Source organism: Zalophus californianus, chromosome 8 (genome assembly GCF_009762305.2).
Source record: "Zalophus californianus isolate mZalCal1 chromosome 8, mZalCal1.pri.v2, whole genome shotgun sequence".
NCBI lineage: Eukaryota > Metazoa > Chordata > Mammalia > Carnivora > Otariidae > Zalophus > Zalophus californianus.
Window position 1 is genome coordinate 77,258,139 of NC_045602.1, and position 23,109 is coordinate 77,281,247.

The 23,109-nt window shown below is 56.3% G+C and overlaps 1 protein-coding gene across 8 annotated transcripts in view; it reads right to left on the bottom strand.

Moving 5' to 3' along the window:
- FAM178B (family with sequence similarity 178 member B) overlaps window positions 1-23,109 on the bottom strand; it is a 105,912-nt gene that overhangs the window by 8,420 nt on the left and 74,383 nt on the right. For 7 of the 8 annotated variants that reach the window (XM_027622976.1, XM_027622977.1, XM_027622974.1 and 4 more), the window contains 2 exons: window positions 15,286-15,373; window positions 8,526-8,651 (listed from right to left, as the gene is read on the bottom strand). In XM_027622976.1, the coding sequence (XP_027478777.1) occupies window positions 8,526-8,651; window positions 15,286-15,373 (214 nt within the window). Of the gene's footprint in view, window positions 1-8,525; window positions 8,652-15,285; window positions 15,374-18,663; window positions 18,795-23,109 lie in introns of those variants that run through there. The other variant, XM_027622980.1, reaches the window with a different exon arrangement.

The following is a 23,109-nucleotide window of genomic DNA, read 5'->3' on the forward strand; positions in this document are numbered from 1 at the left end:
GCAGATGTGGAAGCTGGGCTTGGAGAGATCCCCTGACTGTATGACGATCTCCAATAAGGGTTAGGTCTGAAGCAGATGTCTGTACTCTCTTCCTAAGGCTTAACAAGTTCCGTGTGTGTGTGTGTGTGTGTGTGTGTGTGTGTGTATTTTCCATAAAGGGGATTTAACTGGAGACACCCTCTTTCAGAAGGAACAAGCTCCCTTTGCACTGCCCAGCAGAGGCCCGAGGGCCTATTAGCGGCAGGGTACAGAGGATGAGGCTGTGCCCCTAGGACGGGGAGCGGGGCCCCAAGCCTGAGCCCCAAGGGCATGGTACTCTACCACAGGATGGGCAAATAACAACAATAATTAGGAATGAGTAATCCTGAGGTAGGGCTACTTGGGGGCCCCAGGCCAAGAGCCTCAGGCTGGTGGAGAGAGCCAGACCTTGTCCCGCTGGTATGTCCACAGAACACAAGAGGAGAGGAGACCCATCCTGGAGTGTGGCACCTGCCATCATCTCTAGGACGCTATTTCTTCCCTGTGCCCACAAGCAAACTGCCTGACCTACTCCCCTTGCTCATGCTGCTACCGCTCCAAGGTTACTGCCTGACCTTGCCTTGGGCCAGCACTCAAGCTGCAAGCAGAGGACTGTGCCAAAAGGAAAGCTGAGTTCGAAGGAGATTCTGACCAGGATGGGTCATCGGTTGGACCTCGCAAGAAGGAGATGACAAGGATACACAACCGATAATTAGGAAATGAGATGGTGACACAAGGCCTCTCCCTAGTCCAGGGTCCCTGAAGGCACAGAGCACAGAGGCCAGGGAGCAGATGTCACAGGCAGGGCCTGCCACACTTACCCTCCGGCTTACAAGGCCAGACACTTAATTCTGTAAATGAAAGTGCGGTTTGGGCATGGGGGTGGGTGGAGCCCTCAACATGGAGTAGGGATGAGGCCAGTCGAGGGTGATGGGAGACAGGCTGGCAGAGTCTGCAAAGGAACAGGACTTCTGGCTCAGCCGCAGGCGAGAAAGTTGGCTCTCGGGTCCCAGCTGGGCAGCCAGGCAGGTAGCATCTCTGCAGCCTGCTGAGGGACCCTGGAGGCCCAGCACGGGCCCGCCTGCTCCCATCCCGCAGAAGGTGCGTCCTGTACCTGCATGTCCAGATGCCTGGACAAAGTGAGTTCAGAGACTCCAGACCCTGAACTCCAGACAGACAAAGAGATGCTCTTTTAAGCTTTATCTCAAACTTGGGACTGGCCCCTACACAGCCGTGGCCCCTGCTCTTGGTACTGAGAATGAGGAGGGAACGAGGAGGCCCTGGCACAGTGGGGCAGGGGTGGGAAAGAGATGGAGCTGGGACAAAGGCAGGAAGGCTGAGGGGTTTTAGTTCTGTGGATCTGCTGCAGGGAGGTTATCTCAGAGCATCTGACCCATTCCTGTGTCTGCTGGTGGGAGGAACGAGGGGTTGTAGGCAAACCTTTGCTAGAGTGCTCCCACCCAGCCCACCCTTCCTTTCTGGCTTCCTGCTGGCCGTGGGGGGTAGCGGAGATGACAAGCCAGGACTGGCTGGCTGGCTCTTCCTGCTCCTCCAGCTGGGACTAGAGACCCTGACCCCAGGGGGATCTGGACCGGAAGCCCAGCTTTGCCGACTACCCAGAGAGGGACCAGATTCCCAGTGCAAATGTTTGAGAATTTAGGACTGGCTGTGCATGAGCACATCAGTATGTGGGTGCTGGTGCTGGACAGACCCATTGAAACCAGCCAGGGTGTGGGCATGGGCACCCTCCACGGGCTGGAGAGCCTATGGAGAGTACTGGCTTCCTCAAAAGCCATTTCCTCAAAAGCAATGGCTTCTTCTCTTCTCTTTCTTATCTTTCTCGCTCCCTGAACTATCTCCTGGTGTGCTGGCATGGGAGGACCCTGGAAAGCACTGAGTCCTTATACTTCCTATAGAAATCACAGCGTAGGGCCATTGCCCACGGCTACAGACCAGGCTATCGGCATCCAAGGTTTCTGGGTACCCAGGATCCTGCCCCCATCTTTGTCAAGAGTGTTGCAGCCCCCCGATTCCCTAAACTCCATGGTGGTGACCTCAGCCCTGACTCTGGGGGAAGACATGTGACCCGGGCCGGCCACTGTATGCCTGCCGATTTGATTGGCTGACAGATGAGCATATGACCCAAGCCAAGCCAATGAGCCTCAACTCTGGGATTCTGCTTAGGACTCTAGGATAAAAGATCTTTCTTTCTCCCACTTCCTAGGGCTGCTAAGGGAAGGACATAGCCTGGAGTTTCTCAGGACCAGCAGGGAAAGCCTGCCTGGGAATACACCAAAGGGCAGAGCTGAGAGATGCAGAGAGAGGTTTCACGCCACTGCTCAGCTTCTGGTCCAGCTGAGGCTGATGGGCTGTTCCAGGACCTTCCAGGATATGTGTCTGTGTTTCTGTTACTACAAAGTCCTGGCAAAAATGGGAGAAGGGACCGAAAAGGCAGTGAACAGAAGAGCAATTGAGAAGGCCACGGCTTGCCTGGCAACTGCTCCTCCATCTGGGGAAGTGAGCGAGGGACCTCACACACCCTTCCTGGTCCTCCTTAGGTGTGTGGTAGGAGCTGAGCCCAAGCTGCTTAGACGCAGCATTTAGAAGGCACTGTCCCTGAGAAGGTATAGCCCGGGAGAAGAGACAAGGTGGGGCAGGGCTGAGCGCAGGAGAGGTGGGCAAGGGTCCCTCCCAAAGGCTGCACCTGCCAGGGCACCCATTTCAGTGGGAGGCGTGGGACGCCACTGAGCTAGACTCTGGACCCGATCCTCAGAGGTGACTCTGTTTAGGTGTGTGAAGCAACGTGTGGACAGGCCATGGGTCAAGTGAACAGACTGTAATGACCACAGGAATCCAAGGACAGGGGAGACAGGCCAGGCATTGCCAGGAAGAGGGAACAGCAGGAGCAAAGAGAATGGAGGCTTGACATCTCACATTTCCCATGACGTCTGGGAAAGATATCTGCTGCCTGGAATCAAATGGTGTGGTTTGATGTGCGGGAGAGAAGCTGTGGGGATGAAGTAGGGCCCCCTGACAGAGGGGCTGAACATGGATGTGATGGGCACTTAGGACTGCCTTTGCCTAAGTAAGAGTGGGAGAAAGACAATCACAGGTTTGTCCAGGAGGGCTCAAAAGATGAAGAGAAGGACTGTCAGGCCAGCCAGTGTCAGTGTCAGGTGAGTTACCCTGCAGGGAGCAAGGGCTGTGCCTGGGGGAGGTACCCCCAAGAGTCCCAGGACGACTGGGCCTGGAGCAGAGGGCTCAGAAGCTGCCTAAAGAATCCAAGCCTGCTCTCTCTGGCTCCACTCTGTCACTTCAAGTCCTGCTTGCAAAGAAGCCAGGGTTCCTGGGACCCAAACACAGCTAGTTTGGGCCTGGGCCCCAGTGTGGCCTTCAGCTGCTCACAAGCACCCATTCTGAAGAGGCTCGGCGGCCTCCGAGGTGGGTGTGACCCGGGGCTGGTACGTGGATCTCCCCTCGGGCTCAGCTTCCCAGAGGCCATCTCTTTGAGGTTTATTTCAAAAGATGTTGGATGTTCCTCATTTTGGAGGAAGGAAGAAGGAACCCACCACAGACCAGGCAAGAAGGAACGCAGGATTCCCGAATGTCTATTTTCTGTTTCTTCAAGCCAGTTCCTTTCTTCCCAATCTTGCCCTGACTAAGGTCTCCGGCCCTGCGGGCAGGACTCCCCCTCAGGTGCAGGGAAGGGGCAGGATGTAAGGACAGGCACTTGCAGGTGAGACGGCGGAGGGTACGGGGAGAGGGAGAGGCCCCCGCTCCACCTGGACTTCTGGCTGACGTGGGGTGAGGGGCCTGTTCTCCAGCCAAGCCTGAGGGAGTATGTCCCTTGGCTGGTGTTGAGTGCCAGCAGGAGAGGGCAGAGCCAGGCACAGAGCTGCCAGGCCCTAGAGGCACCCTCCCTGCCCACTCCCCACAACCTCCCTAAACCACACCCCAGTCGCTCCAGCGGCTCCTGGCAGGGTCACCAGACGCAGGGGCAGGCCAGTCCCAGCCACAGCAGGAGCAAAAGCCATCAGACTTGTTTGTCAACTCTTTAACACGAGGGCACACCACAAAGATATACAGAGATACACACAACACATGCACACAGGCATACATGCACGCATGCAGACGTGCACGCACGTGCACACACACACGTGCGTGCGGCGGGCCCACAGCCTCTGCAGAAGAAGTGCAGAGACCCAGGAGTGAGGGGCAAAGGAGTTTGTTCAGTAGGGCAGAGTTTGTTTACCCCAGAGCATCACTCAAGTGTGTGGTACTCACCCGCCCCCGCATAAAAATCAACTCTTTACACACGCACTTCTCCAACACACAAGCCATCCCCAAGCCTCGGAAGCACAGAGCTGGACAGCACGCGGTGTGCATGGTGAGGAAGCTGATGGGAGCCACCTGTGGTCCCCAGGCTCAGTCTGGGTGGTGGGGCCTTGAGGACCATCACAGATGCAGAGCCATCAGTGGGCCCCATGAGGACACTCATCAGGCTGTGTGGAGGACATGCCCTGGAAGACGGGGAGACAGGAACCCGGCTCCTGGTGCCTCAATGCAGCCCCAACTCTAGGACATCCCCCTTTGTGGACCTCCGTTTTCTTCCCACACGACGCTTAACTTCCTCAAACTTCCCAGATTTAACCAGACTGGGGGAAAACGTCCCATCCCACCATAACGATCCTGGTTCTGTAGACCTTCCGAATCCCCAGGGGGAAAAACATGGAACAAAAAAGTTCCTTCACTATAGCAAAAGGCCTGAGGAAAAGCAAGAAACAACAGGAAGGTGAGCACATAGAAACAGAACACACAATGGCGGGTCTAACAAGACCAAAACATCAAGAATCTCAATTCAAGTGAATAGACCAAGACTCTGAAATTGGGCAGAATGCAATTAGACAAAATCTGGCCCAAGACGGTTCACGTAAAGCCACCGAAAAGGAAACTCCTGGTTCTGGGTTGGAAGGCTGAGGAGACAGTAGCAAAGCACGTCCAGTTACACGTTTGTCTGCAGAGCGGTCAAAGGACAGGCTCACACGGGGCCTGGGACAGCGCTGCTGGTCTCTTACAGAATTGGATCCAAGGACCCAAGGAAGCACTAGGAAGCCAGCTCTGCAGTTGCCTCCTGCATTAAAACATCCTCTCCACCTCTCTGAGCTGAATGGGCACCTGCCTGCCGATGGGCTGTCTCAGACCCCGGTACTTACTCTGACTTAGATGTTTACTCTCCTCCAGGAGAGCCCCTGCTCAAACCAGGTGAGCACAGGGCCTCCCAATAACCACCAAGGGGGCTGAGCAACCATTTCTTTTATCAAAAGCACTTGGAAATGCTGAAAGTGTTCTCATCTCGCCAGGAAGCAGAGTCTTAGACTACACAAACCCTGCCTGATTTGCTAGGACACTTTGTGCTCGGACCCAGCTCCGACGAACAGCCGGTCCAGCCCCCTGCAGTGCTGCAGCGGGACCAGCTTGCTGCTCTTGTTGCTCTTGGTGGTTAGCTTTCCCAGGCAGGAATCTCACCGGCTCATAATTACAATGCGCTGTGATTGGTTCTCTCATGAGCAGGTAGGGCTTCTGAAGTCAAGGACCTCCAACACAAGAAGTGCAGGCCATAAACCCTCGTGGCCTTCATGAAACAAGGACTTTCAGCGACAAGGGGGCTGACACATAGAGGCTGGCCAGAGGGCATGCAGAGGGAGAGGGTTCTGGAAACCGGGTAGGAGAGTGGACGGCCCGAATGCGGTGGAAGAAGAGACTTTGGAGAGGGGAGAGGAACTCAAATCGCGTTCATTCCTTTGTTCATTCATTCACTTATCCAGTACCCAGTATACCGGGGCTGTGGAGAGGCTGGGCCCTATGCTGTGCCCACGGTCTAGCTGGGGAGACCCACTGGTAAAGGGTCAACTGCAGAGCCACAGGATCCGTGGAGAGAGAGAGAGTCAAGCCCTGGGCACCAGACAGCAGCTCGCCCAGCCCCAAGGGAGGGCAGGCCAGGGAGGGGAAGAAGGCTGGGAGCTTCCTAGGAGAGGGAGGAGACTGGGCAAAGGAGGAGGTGGGGAGAACAGGGGGAGGGGAGCCTGGCAGAAGTGTTTATCTGCAGGGCTGGAGGAGGGCTGTCACCCAGCTTCTCACAGGAAGTCTCCCAGACAGGGGTGAGCAGGGCCTGGCGGATGGGGCTCAGCACGGCCGCCCCAAGGGCTGGGAAAGCCCTATTTCCTCCAGGCCGGGCTGCCTCGGGCCAAGCTCACTCTGGCCTTAGTTTCCCCACTGCCCCTGGAGGGAAGGAAGGCAAAGACTTTGAGCCCTAGGGATGAAAGGCTCAGCCCAGGCCCAGACCACCACTCCCTGTAAAACAGGGCGGGTGACGCCGCTGCTCTTTTTGGCTGGTGAGTAGCCTGATCACCTTTGAAGATGAAACATGCTCGGGCCTAATGAGGAGTCAGTTGGCCAAGGTGGGAGCAGGGCTGGGCTGTGGGAGCCCGGCACCTGCCTCACTTGGCCCCTTCCGGTCAGCACCCGCCCAGGGGGACAGAACACTTCCCATTTCTGGGCAGATCCCCACGCCCGCACCAGCCCCACCTCTTCCCCTTCCCCAGACCAGGGCCCTTTCCCTCCTCTGCTCCTGGCTACCTCCCTGTCAGGCTGGGACCAATCCTAGGTGGGCAAGAGGGGCAGCCAAGGCCTTGGAGAACAGCCTTGGCCTCACGTGCCCCCTTCACTGCCCTGGGCAGGGCCCACACCCTACGCTTTTGGGACACCCTGCCGAGACACACTGAACCCTCCATGTTTCCAGGCCACACGAGTCATTTCCAAAATGGTAGCTGACCAGCGGGACACAGCTTCCTTTACACGCATGAGAACAGTGCTCAGAATAAAGGACACCCTCAGGCCACTTATTCCTCTTCTTCCCTGGGTGTGGAACAGACATTTGCTACCAGATGGGCTCCAAAAAGCAAGGAGCCAAGTGGAGGTCTCTGGCCTGGCGGTCACAGCTCTGCTGGGTGAGGTCACAGGCGTAGCCTCCAAAGTGTTTGAAGTGCACACTCTTCACTGGGCAAATCAGACGCAAGCCTCTTTTCTGCCACTGCTCCTCTTCTTTCTCTTTCCTTTTTCCTTCCCTCAGTCCAGCCTGGGGCCTGTCCATTTGTGTCCTGCTCAGACAGATCCTTCCTGCCCATGAGCCAACCCCACCTCCTTTCTAGAGGCCGTGGAACATCCAAACACAGCCTCTGCGACCAGCTCTTTTCCCAGGAAATCGTTGGGAGAACAGAACAGGGCATGCACACAGCTCAGACTCTCCTGGGAGGCAGGCAGCAGTCTCGTAAATGCACTAATATTAGGCACAACTCAAAGATAACCTTACCTACGTGCTCCAGAAGAGGCGCATCCACCTGGGATCATCATATCTTCTTAATGGTTCACTTGTGTTCATTAAGTAAATTAATTCATTTATCTGATTTGCAGAGCAATGCCCAAAGGGTGGACTTCTGGATCGTCAACATCCACCCTCCAAGTGAGCTTTTGGAATTACTACTTTCCTAAATTAGGAAGATGTCTATCTCCATTCCTCATCCTCGAGGCTCCAGGGAGAGGGGAGCTCACTGAGATCTACACCCTTCCCCCGGCCTTCCCCACCACCCAGAGCCAAGCTTGGGGCTCCCACTTTGAAGCCCCTACATCCTACACCACTGCCCCTGCTTGACCTTCACCCCCAGTGTCCCCAGGCCTCCCCATTCCAAACCGCACAACCTGCAGGCTCAGGGATACCGCTTTGTCCTCGACTCCCACCAAAGCCAGGCTTTCGGAAGAGCTGGGCAATGTCTGGAAAGTCCATTAGGAGGAAATGGGGAGGGGCGCCTGGGTGGCTCAGTCGGTTAAGTGTCTGACTTCAGCTCAGGTCATGATCCTGGGGTCCCGGGATCGAGCCCCGCGTCGGGCTCCCTACTCAGAGGGAGCCTGCTTCTCCCTCTCCCTCTGCTCCTCCCCCCACTTGTGTTCTCTTTCTCAAGTAAATAAAATCTTTTTTTTAAAAAAAAGGAAGAACTGGGGGAAAGGCCAAGGACTCAGCCTCAGTGGCAACCACGGTGAGGAACAGGGAGGAAGCGCCCAGCTCCACTCCCCTCACCAGGATTTCGCTCCTGCATCCTCTCCAAGCTGTGCTGTACGACTCCCGGAGCACCCCATGCTAACACATCCGTACCGGACCATCAAGGATGCGGCAAAACCCCGGAGCAGGGCCAGGGGGATGCGCATGCCCGTGCACACAGCACCCCACTGCGCCTCCGTGAGGGGCACGGGCAAGGGCCCTGATTACAGGCTCTGCAGGGACGGTGAGCACTTCCTCTCAGCAGAGGGAGGCAGCTTGCTGGAATTTTAAGGCCCTGGGGTGGCAATAAGGCCCTCCAGGCTGGGCAGTGTGGCCGGCCCTGCCTTCCGCGCTAGCTGGCGGTGCCGCAGCCTGGCTGGGCGGGCAGGCGCCGGGGGGCGGGGGGGGGGCTCACCTTGCGGTCGAGCTCAGCACTGGCCTTTGGCTGTTGCCCCTGGCACGGTGGCAAGGTCTCAGAGCCCAGGTACTGCCTGAGAGATGATGGCCTCATGAGGCTCAGCAGCTGGCTGAGCGAAGACAGCTGGGAAGGAGAAGAGAGGCTGTCACACAGAGCGGGGGTTGGGACACCTGGGGACTCGGCCTCGGCCGGCACTGGGAGGTCAGAGCATGGGTTCTGGAGCCAGACCACCAGCTTCCACGACCTGGATCCACCTCTCCCCGGCATGCTGTGTGGCCTCTTGGAGCCCGAGTGTCCTGTAGCTGCAAGATGTGGAGACAGCCACACACCCTGTTCCCAGGACAGGAGAGCCGCGCGTGCACACAGGGCCTGGCACAGGCCGAGCCTTCCTTCAAAGGCGTGAACTCAGATCTCTGTAGGCTGGGGCTTTGATCCACTTCCCTGGAGGGAGCACTCAGGCCTGGAAGAACCAAGGCCACCCCGAGCGGCTGCTCAAGTCCCTCTCCCCGCTGAACTTGCTGTGGGCTTGGAGGGGCTCACGGAGGAGCAGAGGCTCTGCGCCCCCCGCCCCCTCTCATGCTGGCTGTGCCTGCTCCCCATCGCTCTGCCTGCCCCCATTTCTCCGCCCCGCCCTTTCCCTTCCAGGGGATTTCAAAGCAAATCCAAACACTGTATCATTTTACCCATAAAGAGCTTCTCACCCAAAAGGATAAGGATTTCTTTCCCCAGCATGGTCACAGTATCATTCTCTTGCCCAGCAAAATTACCAAGAATTCCTTATATGATCTAACACCGTGTTCGGGTTTCTCTGACGGTCTCAAAAAATGTCCTTACCAGTTGTGTTGTTGGAACGGGGATTCCCCACAAGGTCTGCACACTGCATATGGTTGCTATGTCCCTTAATCTGCTAGCTGCCCCCCACCCCCCATGTAAACTGCTCACCCTTTCTGAACAAATGGGAGTGCCCCCACCCCTCCCAGGAACAGGGCCGGCAGGAGTCCAGGTGTCAGCAGTGAGCCACGCCTTCGGGCCCAGCCCCTGCACCTGGTTTGGGCCGCCTGGGTTCAGCCCCAACAAGGACCATTCAGCTGCCCTGGAACTAACTTGTGGTCAGGACAGAGGCAGGCAGTATGTGGGTCCCTGGCGCCTCTGGGCCCACCTGCAACCCTGGGAAAGGGGTGGATGCAGATTGAAGGAGCAGAGCCAGCCGAGTTCACAGAGGCACCATCTTTTTAGATGTAGCAGATGTAGGCTGGCCAAAGGGCTTAGGCCTGAGCCCCCAGCCCAGCTCCCTGCTCGAGCCCAGCCTTGCCTGGCACACCTGGCTTCCTCTCCCTGACTCACCCGCAGACACCTGCTTAGCATCTCAGCCGGCCACAGGCTTAGACAGCCCACAAGAGCAGCTGGGCTGAGGGCTAGGAGACAGGCCTAGGGCCTCGGCTCCTGGAAGGGGGCCAGGGCTTCCCGGCCTCGTGTCTGATCCCTTTAGGAACAGAGAGGAGGCAGGAAGAGAGAGAAGGTTCTAGGCGAAGAGAGGCACCATCTGGAGCTTCCCCCAAACCAGAGCTGGGCCGTCTTGCTCAGGCCTTGCGAGGCTGGGGATGGTTTCCAAAACAGCCCTGCCTGCTTGGGGATCACAGCTGTGCAAGCACAGGGGCCAGGCTCCGCAGCCCACGCCCCCAGAAGCCGTCCTCAGGCAGGCAGCCTCGCCCCAGCTAGCCCCTCCCTGCTATGGGAGGCCCGGGCGGGGCTGGGCAGGGGAGTACACAACGGCAGCTCAGCGGCTCGCTAGCTCCCATGTTTTTCCTCTCCACAAAAACTGCTTCGCCCCGCTCAGCGCAGCAAGCTGCCGCCTTCTGATTGCTTACCCTCCTTTGTTTCCAGTTCTGGCAGCCACACCCCTCTCTGGGATAAGGGCTTATTTGGACCGTGCATCCCAGCAGGGAGGGCCAGGGCCTGACATCGCACCTCCCCACCTCAGCCGGCCGCTGGGAGCTGTCTCTACAAACAGCCCATTAGGACAGACACCTCCAGGCAAGAGGCAAATGATCACCCAAGCAGGCAGGCCTCCACTGGTCTTGTCCGCCCAGGGGGCAGCAGGAGGCAGGCGAGTTCCAGCCAGGCTACTGGCCACACGGCCGGTCACTCCTGTGCTCAGGCCCCGGTGGTGCTTCCATCTGCCCAGTGGAGGAGGCCAGGATCTTAAGTGTCAGTGAGGCTCGGGCAGCCCTGCTGTCCCCTGGAGCCGGCACCCTCACCGGGCCTTGCGACCGGACACGTGCAGCTGCCCCTAACCGCCTTCCAGCCCCAGCCTCCCCACCCCCGACACTGCCGCCCACACCACCCACACCTACCAATCCTCTCACCCCGAATGACTTTTGCGTCTACCACATTTACCACCTCCTAGCGCGTTCTGTAATTTACTTGTTTACCATGTTTCTTACCTGTCCCCCCCCTCGCTAGAACGTAGGGCCCACGAGGGCAGCTTTGTTCCCCACAGTGTCCCCCGGGGTCGAGCACAGCCCCTGGCACATGTTATATGTTTCCTAAGTCTTCGTTCCCTGAACGAATGCAGGGCAGGGCAGGACTGCTGTCAGCCTCTCCCTAGGAGATGCAGACCCTTGAACTCCTGCACTTGGGCCATTTACAGCCCGTGTCTTCCCGACTCCAAACTGGAAGACGTGGCTTGACGAAAGAGGCTTGCTGTGTTGCAAGAGGTGGCCTGGGAGAAGAAGCAAACTCCCGACTGGTCTCCAAACCTGTTCCACCTGTGTCTTGCCGATCTCGGTAAAGGGCTTCTCCATCCTGCCAGTTGCATAGGTCCAGGAGCCCTCCTTGTCTCCTTCCTCTCACATCTCCTGTCCCACTGGCTGTGCTTGGGAAACACACCTAGAGTCGGACCACTTCTCACCACCTACGCCGCTATCTCCCCAGGCCAAACCACCTTCATCTCTTACCAGGATTACTGCAATTGCCTAAGCTCAACATAGCAGCCAGAGTAATTTAAAAATATTTTATAAATTAGATTCTGTTTCTCTTATCAAAACCTTCCAATGGCTCTCCAGCCACAGTGGCTTCTGTTTTTCCTCTAACCTAAGAGAACTCTGGCTGCCCCAGGGCCTTTGCACTGGCTGTTTCCTGTGTGGAATGCTCTTCCCCGAGAAACCTGCCTGACGTTTTCAGTTCTATGCACAAATGTCCCCATCTCCCAACATTCCCTCTCCTCTTTATCTGGCTTTATTTTTCTCCAGGGCCCTTATGACCATCTGGTATGGCAAATATTTACTTTTTTCTTGGTGCCTGTGTCCGTCTCCCCCTAGACAGTGAGTTTCACAAGGGAGGGACTGAATTTTCTTCAGGGTTGTATCTTTAGTGCCCCAAGCAGGGTCTGGAGCACACTGGTGCACGAAGCCAAAACCCTGCTGTTTCTGGGATATTCCCAAGATTCCCAAGGACAACAGGAAGCAGCCTGACTCCAAGGCTCTCCTGGAAAATGAGGCCTTGGCGGTGGGGGGGGGGGGTACATCCTGACCACCTACAGAAGTCCCATTCCCCAAATTCTAGTTCTTCAGCTCCTACTCCTAGGGCCTTAGACTGTAGCCTGAGACAGAGTCAAGCCATCCAGGGGTCAGGGACTCCTCCTGCCCAGCAGTGCCCTGAGAGCCTCTGCCTAGGCACTAACCCCAGAACTTCTCCTAGAGGAGTCAATTCTCTATCCCCCGGCTCCCCTTCAGAGTCAATCAACTGATAAGGTTTATCAAGCATTTGTACATCAATGAAGGAAGTAGAAGCCACAGCCCTTGTTCTCCTATCTGCCACTTAGGGATAAAGCTCAAGCGACCAGCAGGGCACCTTCAGCATGAAATGGCAGGCGTGGTCTGGGCTGTCACCACGATGAGAGCCAAGGAAGGGGCTGGAGAAGCAGAGACGGCATGTTGCAGTGGTCAAGGGCAAGGACCCTGCGGTTGAATCCTAGCTCCAGGGCTTTCCCCGCTGTATGGCCCTGAGAAGCTTCCTAACTGCACCTGCCTCAGTTTCCCCATCTGTGAAAAACATCTGATGGTAACAGTCCTTACAGCCGGGGGGCTGCTATGAGAGGTAAGCTCTGAGAACAGCCCCTGGGACACTATGCAGAGTGTTGGCTACAGCCGTTTCAGTTGGGATGTGATGATGGAAAGGAAGGAGGGTCAGGGCACAGAGCTGTGTGCAGAGGGAGTGGGGCAGGCCCGCGAGGAGGGCTGGGAAGAACAGGTGGTGCGGGCAGGCCACATAGAGAAGCTGGGGAAAGGGGGCGTTGTGGGGTTTGACGCGGAGGCTGTGGGGCCAAGGTGGTGGCCCTTTGAAGGCAAGGATCCGTCTGACAGGCCAGACTGGAAAGGGGAGCGCCTACAGCCCGGAGACCTGGGAGGCGCCTGCAGTGGAGATGGGGGAAACAGGCGGGGGGGGGGGGGGGGGCGCCTGCAGGCAGGCCCCAGCTGGTCCCTCCTCTCCCCGAGCCGCCAGGAGGCTGGCGCAGCTGTGCACAGCCCGCACCGGCGGCCGGCAGACTCTCCTCTCTGCAACATGAGCACTGACTCAGCCTCCTAGCCCTGGCTCAGGACACCTTCTCTGGAAGCCACTTCATAGCCCTCGGGCAGTGTTAGTCACTGCACCCTCAGCCCACCTTTCTCACACCCCGTCTTCAGAGGCTGGTTCCTGGCACAGAGCTTGGCACGGAGACTGGCACACAGGCGGTGCTTAGCTGGGGTCTCCTGAAGAGATGGGCGCGCGGTGGGCATGTGGGCAACTGGTATGGCGGGAGAGCCCTGGAGCTGGGTGGGGCTGGGCCGGGCTTGGCCCCTGGCAGGCTCTGGGGAGAAGCTGGGGGCTCCTGGGCCTGGATGCTTGAGCCACTCTTTGGTCACTGCCAAACACTGCAGGTGGGCGACCCCCCCCACCCCCGCCGCCCCACACACACAGCTGGTCCTGCCTTTCCTGAGCTGGACGCTCTGGGTTTTCCCCTCTGCTCTGCTGACACCGTGCTCTGTTCTCCTTGGGGCTCACAGACCCCCATCTGCCCTCCAGACCCTCTGGGTCCAGGTGGTCTTGTTTGCCTGCTGCATCTCTGCCGGCCCCCACTCCTAACAGCCTGGCACCCCCGAGACACTGTTTGGTCTCTCCTTCCTCACAGAGATGCTCTGTCATCAGGCTTTCATCTGTGTGAAGTCACCCCAGTGACTTCCCCAGGTCTCTGGGGAAAGGGAACTTCCTCTCGCACACTCCAGGGGCTCCACTCCAGGCTCATTCACTCTACAAGTACACGCAGAGTCCCCGTGTGTGCCAGGCACTGTGCTGGGTGCTAACGGGCAGAAAGATTTGGTCCCTGCACTCAAGGAGCTGCTGCTGCTGGTGGTGTGTGTGTGTGTGTGTGTGTGTGTGTGTGTGTGTGTGTGTGTGTGTGTGTGTGCGCACACGCACACATGTACACAGACCCTGACCCAATAAATAAGAAAATGTCAGGTAAATAATTTAAAACAGGGGGATGTGTCAGGGGACTTTGCATTGGGTGGTCAGGAAAGGCCTCTGAGTGGTGGTGTCATTTCAGCAGGAACTGGAATGACAATAAGCTGCAGCCAGGCTAAGTCCTCGGGAGAAAGTATTTATGGCAAAGGGGGCAGCCACGGCAAAAGCCAGGCCGAGCCCACTCGGACAAGCCAATACAACCAGTCAGCTTTCTGAGCTCCCGCCCTGCAATCCTGGCATTGCAGACTCAGCGATATTGTCCACCCTGCCCTGGGATGTGCCGGAACGTTCTCTCAGCACTCTGGGCAAGGGGTTACGCAGGCTTCCCGAGGACACCTCTATGAACAGAGACGCACAGCCCTTCACAGGGACTGCCTGGTCCCTCTCGTGTTGCTGAGCTAGAGGGCTCGGTTGTACCCAGCAACTATTCTTCGATCCCAGGGAGCTTCTAGGGGGTAAGGGTGAGGGCATGCTCAACCTCTCTGCCACCCATCCTTGGGCTGGCTGGGACCCACGCTGCCCCCAGGGCCCCGAGCTGTGGAGCCTGTGGTCAGAGCTTTCTGGAGAGAAGGGGAATGGGGAAAGAAGACAAAGCTCTACTTTTCTTTCTGCCCTCTTTTCCAATGCCTAACATTGGAAAAGGAGAGGCACTAGGAGTGAGTAGTTTTAAGGCCATATTGTTTGTTTTCACTTGCACTGTTTTTCCTTCCACCTATAAAAAGTAATATAAGCAGGGGCTGGGGAAGGGCAGAATGGAAATTAGCATTTAACGGGTATGGAGTTTTTATTTGGGAGGATGAAAAAAAGTTCTGGAGGTGGATGGTGGTGATGGCTGCACAACTTTGTGAATGTACTCAGAGCCACTGAATTGTACGCTTTGAAACGGCTGAACTCTGCACTTAAACTTGTCATGATGGTAAAAAAAAAAAAAAACAACAAAAACGTTAAAGCGGTAAATGTTATGTCATGCATATTTTACCACAGCTAAAAAAAAAACCAAACCAACAAGTAACACATACTCCCAGCTCACTGCTCTAGCCTCAGTGCCTAGCACACAGTGGGCATACAAAACAGTAATTGCTGAATGCAAGGATATGAGGGAAAAATTCACACTCGACTTGCCTCTCCTGGCCTGAGGCTCCCAACCTTTGGGAAAAGCCACAGGAGCAGGCAGGCCTCAGGGCGGGGGCGCCCTCTGCTCACCCACAGGCTTCCTGGGCCCAGGGGATGCTGCCCAGCTGAGACCAAGACTCACCTGGGCTTTCTCTTGCCAGAGAGGGAGCGTCTCTTGCTGGTCCAGCATCTGGGCAATGACCACGAGGCTGAGCTGGCTTCGAAGTTGCCTGTGGGGAAGGAGCAAGAGGGACTGAGGGGTGGGACACTCTGAGAGCAAGTGGGCTGGAGGCGCATGTGGGGGCAGCATGGGAGAGGCGTGCTGTCTGGAGTACTCCGTCCTGCTCTCCTGCTTTATAGTATTTATCATTTATTTTAGAAGCAATAAAACATGACGGCAGAGTTAAAAAATAAGCAAAAGGAAAAAAAATTAAAGTCACTGGTAATTTCAGAGGTTGGCTCAGCAGTGTTTTTCTTCTCAGTTCATCTTTCTGAGTATCTGTACTTACCTGCGGATACACAGAGATAAGGAATGTTCAACTGCTTTGGCACAGACCTTTGCCTTTTCTGTCCTTGGCAGCATTAGAATCTTTCAGCCCACACAGGGTAGTGGAAAGTGGGGCTAAACTTCGTTTTTCTTTCACCCGGCATCAACTTTCCTTTGGAGAAGCTGCTCACCCAGATTGGGCACATGGGCCAGGCCCGGCCCATCAGAGTCTGAGTGACTGAGCCTCTTAGAGGTCGCCTCAGTGCCCTGGTTGGAATTATCTAGCGGAACGTGTGCCGTTCCAGCAGGGCCACCGGTCGGGCAGGAGGTGATCCCACACCTGCTGGTGACCATCGTGCCTCCTTGTGGGAGAGCCTGGAGGATGAAGCAAGCAGAGACAAGAGGACAGGCACAGAGCTCTGCCAAAACCCAGAGCCTGCTGTGCCTGAAGCCCCCGGCCCCTGGACCATTCAGTAGGTCAGCTGGTCATGTGGAACAATAAAGTGCCTTTGGCTTCTAGTCACTTTGGGCTGGGCTTCTGAGTCAAGCACTAATTAGTCTTAACTGATTCACTCAGGGGGCTAGTATCTCTTCTCTTTGGGACTGAAGACCTCTGATGGGGATTTCAGAAGCTCATGTTCAGGGCTCTGATTTCCATGGGTCCTTGAGGACTAGAGGGATCAGAAAGAGAAGAGAGGAGGGGCGTGGAGACCAGAGGATGAGGCTGGGGTGGGCAGTGGCTGAGGAGGCTGTGGGGGAGTCGAGGGCCCCTCCTCTGTCCACGCTCCCTGCCACAGCTCGTCTCCACCAAGAGGGTCACATCTCTCTTGCACCTCCATACACTCTGGGAGCAGACGTCAGCCCCTGGCACGGACCTTGCTGTGGCCACAGTCCCTAGTTTCTGCAGAGAGCCATCAGAAGAAGCAAAGGAGAGGTCCCGAAGCTAGAGGAAACATAAGGCACATGAAGGAAGACACTTGGGCTGGAACCATCTCCTTAAAGGGGAAATGCCCTCAGGTCACGGCCCTGCTGAGGGGACCCACACAGCCGCCCTCACCCGTATTCCTGGAATGACAGCACAAGGAACTGAAGGACCGGACATCTGGAACAGCCTGCTACAGGCAGCACGGGGAAATGCTAAGCAAGTACTCTGGGGAGGCAGGATCCAGCCTGGCCACTTCTGGGCTTCGTGGTCCAGCCTCCGCTGCAACTTCCCCAGGGCCGGGCCCTCTGCTGCCCGGGCCTCACATGACAGAGGGAACTGGGGTAGGAATGGGGAACTGGGGTAGGAATGGCTCCTCGAAGTTCCTGTGGGGCTGGGCAGGCTGGAACTCCAACCAGGGGCCTTGCTGAGTTTCTTAGCACTTCGTCAAGAAAGTCAGAGGGATCAACAAAGCAACAGGCTCTTGATGAAATGGAGAAAAAAAAGCAGCAGCACCACGATACATCAGAAAGGAGAACACGAGAAAGGGGGAAATGCACAGTGCTGGGGAGGAGGAGGGGCGGCAGAGACGCTCACACAAAGCAGGTGGGAATTCGAATTGCACATCCACTTTGAGAAACTGCTTGGCAAGATCAACTAAAGATGAACATGTGCTCACCCATGACCTAGCAATCCTATGCCTAGGTACCTATGCGCGTGCACACAAGGCGGAAGTGCACCTTAGGTACACCATTAGTACGCATACCCAGACTGGGCCCTATTGATCCAACTCAATCCTACTCATAATGACAGTGAGCTAAAACGCTATCCAAAGTCCCGGATGATCTTCACTGTGCCACTCGAAAGAAGCCAGATTCAAAAGAATACATGTGCATGATTAAGTTCCAATAAAGTACAAAAATGGCCAAATAGCAGCTGTTGGAAGCCTGGGTAGTGATGGCTGGGGGGACGGGCAGGTTCTGCTCATGCTGCATTTCTTGCTCCGAGTGCAGGTTTCCCACGGGTTCCACTTGTGGTCACTGAGCCATGCACCTACGGTCTGTGTTCTGTTCTGTTTGTATGTTGCAGTTCAATAAAACTATTACTTAAAGAAGCAATTCAGGTGGAGGGAGAGACAGGATTGCCAGATTTAGCCAGTAAAGATAGAGGATGCCCAGTTAAATTTGAATTTCTTATTGATAAAGAGTCATTTTCTTGGCGTTCTCCTGCACAATGTTTGTATTTTATCTGGCAACCCAGGGAGGGGCCGGCCATCCCTGGTCCATTCGGGATCAGGAAGACCTGACATTAACCAGCACGGGGCCCTCCCGCACCCTGTCTCCTTTTAGCCATGACCCCTTTCTGCGGAGCACCTCAGCGTCCCCACCTGACCTTCTGAGAGCTGTGGAGAGGCAGCCTCTTTTAGCCGCATGGGTTAGAGAACAGGAGTCCCTCATCATCCCCCACACCGGACTCCTGTGAGCGCGGCCAGACCCTCGCCCCTCACCCAGCGCCCCACCCTCCCGTTTTCTCCCGGAGCCCTGGCCACACGGCACACCCCGCATGGCTTCCATCTCATTGGCAGCCAGGACCTGCTCTCCGGCTGTTGCCCGGGAGCGCCAGCAGCAGCTGGGCCGGGAACACAGTGGGAGGTAAATGGCCCCTCTGTGCCGCGCTCCAAAGTTAACTCGCAGCCAGAGTCAGAAGTCCTGCATCTGGGCTTCGTTAATCCAAAACCCAGGCCTCGGAAGGCGGGGAGGGGCCAACCTGGGGGCGGGGGTGCTGGCAGGCCAGCGGAGCAGAGCCGGGGTGGTTCCAGAAGGGAAGAAGCAGGCTGGGTGGGTCAGGACAGGGCTGTCGTCCAGAGAAGGAAAAAAGCACCAGAAAAAGCACCGGCTAAATGGATGAAAAGGAACCCACATCTGAGGGTGGCATGTTCCCCCTCGCTGTCCCCGCCTGCCCACTGCCTTTCGTTCTGACGGCCCCCCTGCCTTTTAAACACAGTCTCCTGCGTTCTCAGTTCCCACTGGGACACAGAGACAGGGGACGGGACCGCTTTTTAATTTTAGACTGAGACCTTACTCTACGGAGGAGAAAACACAAAGACTCACCCCAAATAACACCCAAACTATGCAGGGGGCAAGCAAAGGGGTCCTGTGGGCCCAGCCAAGGTCGGCCAGGAGCTCTTCCTCTCTCTCCTAGAAGCTGCTGGACCCCACCCGGCAAGGACTCCCCGGGACTCAAACCAGACGGACAAAGGAGGATGTAGAAGGCACTGGAGGTATCCCAGCCACTGTCATATAAGGAAACAAGCTCCAGCTTTCTGTGCTCACCAGGCCAGGCCTCTGCCTCAGCCCTGCCCCCATGCCCTGCTCCCCCCACGGGCCTCTGTAAGATCAGGACACGGGATTGGCACTCAGAGGAGCCTAAGGCACTGCGAAATCTGGAATCCACAGTGGAGCTGGGAAGTGGAATGCAGGCACTCGGCTTCCCAGCCTCCGGCCTTTCCGTCGCTCCTGCAAGGGGCAGCCCAGCCAGGCACCGGGCACCATGCTTAAACTCGGAAGAAGGCAAAGGCGCTAACCAGTGTGGGCCGCTAGGATGTTGGGACAACCGCCCTGGTCAGTGCAGCCCCCTCTGGCGCCCCTCATCTTCACTTGTTCAGAGGAGAATGAGGCCCTGCCAAGGCTGAACTACCCTAAAAGGCCATCAGGCATCTGGCCAAAGGCGTGAGCTGCCTTTTCCATGTCTCTAGGGCAGTTCAGGAAGCAACAATAGTGGCCTGTTCCGCTGTGGAAATGAGGCCCAACACCCTGCCTCAGGGCATCTGCCCGCCTTGCCTCTTGGGGACTGTCCATGCTGCCTCCCAGGCATCACGGCCACCCTTCATGCCCCCGCCTCCGCCCACCACCCCCTGCCCACAGCCCTTCACTTGGAGCCTATCCTGCACGTGAGCAAATACTACCCAGGCGGGAAGAACCAGGGCCTGGGCTCAGAGCTCAGGGCAACCTCCTTGGGAGTCTGCCCCGTCATCCACACACACGTTGGGACACTCGTGAGTGCGGGCATGTACAGTGCAGACAGGAAGAGACAGCCACAGATCCATACGGGGGACCACCACACGGCAACATGAAAGGTCCATCCACAACAGCTCACTTCTACATGGACGAATCCCACAAAGTGTTGACACTACGCCGAAGAAAGCCAGACACAAGAGAGAACACTGAGCACGGTCCCATTTATGCACAGGTTTAAAACCGGGCAAAGGAAGCTATGGGATAGAAGTCAAGGAAATGGTTTTCTTTGTAGAGGGAATGCCTGGGAGGGGCTTGAGAGGGCTTCTGGGGGGGCGGGTGACCGTGCCCTATGATATAGCAGTAGTTACACAGACAGCCCCGTTTGCAAAGTGCACTGACTAGCCACCTCTGATGCGTCCTTTCCTGCAGGGATATCATATGAATGAAAAGGTTACTACTATTTAGTAGATAAAGTTCACACGGACAATTACAACCCATTTCCCACCCTCTTTATCATCATATTTCCCCCTTTCTTTTCGGTATTGTGGTGAAATCCGGAGAACCTCAGGCTTAGCACACTTCTTAAAAGTCACCCCATCTAGGTGGCGCCTGACCGGCTCAGTTGGTAGAGCATGTGACTCTTGATTTCAGGGTTGTTAAGTCATGAGTTCAAGCCCCACGCCGGGCTGACAGCTTACGTAAAACAAACAAACAAAAAATAGTCACGCCATCTAATGTCCGCGCATCTGTCCATCTAATTAGGCCCTCCACACACCTGAGGGAAGTGGCCGTTCTTTTCCACAAATCTCTCTTCTCTGTGTATACAACATCCACACTTTTCTCTCTTTCAGAATCTTTTTGCCGCTGTGGATTGGGTCCTCTGAAGGCCCTGGGGGCTGTCAACATTCTCATCAGTGAGGTGCTCAGAGCTGACCCCGACGCTCCTTTTCCTGGCTGCCCCGCGATGCGACGCAGATCACATATTGAGCCCCAAAGTCTTTCTCACATGTCTTGCTGTCAAATCCCATTTCCCAGATCCTGCTGTTAATTGTGCAGCTGGGTCTCTCTTTTCCTCTCAGACAGTCATTATGGTTTGTTGAGATCTTCTGGGATCTTCCATTCCCTGGAAGTTGTATTCAGGTCATGTGTGAGTCTGACTATTGTTCCATTTTTTTTTTTTTGAAGATTTTATTTATTTGACAGAGAGGGGCACAGCGAGAGAGGGAACACAAGCAGAGGGAGTGGGAGAGGGAGAAGCAGGCTTCCCGCGGAACAGGGAGCCCGACGTGGGGCCCGATCCCAGGACCCTGGGATCACGACCTGAGCCGAAGGCAGACGCTCAACGACTGAGCCACCCAGGTGCCCCTGACTATTGTTCCGTTAATGGCCTCATCTGAGACACCGGGTCTGCTCTGACCCACCTGTCAGTGAAGACAAGACTTCAGGGGTCCCGGGGGCTTGCCCTCCAGGCAGACTCTGCCGGCCAGCAGCACCTTGTGATGAGGAGCCCCAGCTACTTGGACATCAATCGCTCGGCCCAAATTTCTTACGTTGTCCCCAGGATAGGACGGTAGTCTCTACCAAGTGCCTTACAGAAACCCAGACGGTCCTCTCCAGAGTACTATTCTGGTTGGCCTGTCAAAACATAAATGAGGCTAGCCTGGTATGATTTATTCTTAGGAATCCTAGAAAGCAGAGCTTCCTTTTCTGTGTACGTGCTCACAAGCCGTCCCTGGGGAATGATGTGGGGGGCGCCTCAAGCCCGCCGTGCTCCTTCTGCACCCTCCCTCCCCACCTCCGGAGGTCTCCGTGGACTCAGGGGACCCCCATCTGCTCCTCTCCCAGGACTGACTGGGGACATCCTTGTACCACGGGGGACTTAAACCCATTCCGCTCAGCGGGATGCTGCCACACTGTCTTCTCCCGTGCAGTCTTAGGCCTCAATTCCCTTTGATCAATAGTGGAGCCCGGATGAAAAATTATGCTCCTCGACGAAGAGAAGAGAAGCAAAATAGGAATTATATAGTGTCCTCTCTTCATCGGTTCCCTCTTCATCACTGTCAGCCCACAACAGCATTCCTTGCCTCAAAAACAACTACGCGGAAGCCCCTCCTATGGGCCTTAGTCCTCCCCACGGGCGCTAACACTGGTCCGCGCTGTTTATTCATCTGCCTTGTTTCTGCGTCCTGCTTTTTATCTTCCGTATCTTTCAAAACCCGAGATCATGCTCAAGCTCTGGGTGCAGCCCCCGCAGTCTTTAGATACTTCCTACTTTTCCCTTACTGGGTTCACTGGCAGTCCACAACCGCTGTGTTACTGCACCCTGTCTCCGAGCCTGCCTGAGCCATCTTTCAGTTTGGAATTGGCTACTCAAAAACCAGCTCTTACGCTCTTTGAGCTCTGCCCTCCAGAGGCAACCGCTCCACAAGCAGGCCTGCACACGAGTCCCTCCTCCATGCCAGGCTCCGAGGGCCTAGAGAGCAGTCACAGCTCCTCCCTCAAGATGCTCACAGCCCAAGGGATTAGCGAAAGGCACTGACAATCAGGGCCCTGGGTTAGGAGGTTTCTCGGGAGAATTGCCTTGGTCTGAGCCTAGTCTTGAGGCTGAGGAAATGTTAACCAGGCAAAGAGGAGCAGAGGGATGAGGGAAGATGGAACTGATGCTGAAAGGCTCCGAGACAAATCCTGAGTTGGGGTGGCTGGAGCATGGGAGCCTGCCGGGGACACTGCGCAGGGGGAGAAGGTAGGACTGGAAAAGAAGGCACAAAGGCCTAGTATGCCACTGTTTGAATTTCATCCTGGGGACAGAAGCCCGAGGGATTTTAATGGAGCAAAGGAGTGACGCGGCCAGCTGTGCATCCGAAGGGAGGTGATGCTGCCGGACAGTGCAGGCATAGGTCAGGAGGGGGACAGCCTGGAAGGAGGCGGCAATCCAGGGGCGCTGTGGTAAGAGCTGGAACTGTGTGAGGGTGATGGGAGAGGTGGCTATTGTTGGGGAGGAGCTGGAGGGGACAGGAGGTGACCCTGGACTCTCAGGCTTTGGGCAGTGGGCAGGTGCTGATACCGTCATGGGGCCATGGAAGACAGGAGAAGGTGGTCCTCCTTGGAAGATGGTGACTTCTGTTCTGCACATGCTAACCCTGAAACACTTTTCCACCTAGATCTGGCGCTTAGCAGAAAAGTCTGGCCAAAGGTATTGACTTGGGAGCCCCTGGCATGAGTCGGGAGCTGTGGCCATGGATGAGGATGAGATGGGGTCTCAGGTCGAGTTCCCCAGGAGGTGGACTTTGAAGCAGAGGTGAGCATGCAGGGAGAAGGGGAGATGGGTGCTCTTGGGACGACTTCCTGTAGGGATGAAGGAAGCAGGTCTGGACCAAAGGGGAAAGCCAGGCTGGAATGCAGTCACAGCAAAGCCCTTGGCTGACCCCGCAAGGACCTCTGGGGCTGGCAAGGTCCTTAAGAGACATCCCGGATCGAGGCAAAGGGGCAGGCCTTTGGGCTACTCCCAAGGAAGGCACCTAACCTCAGGTAAAGTAACTG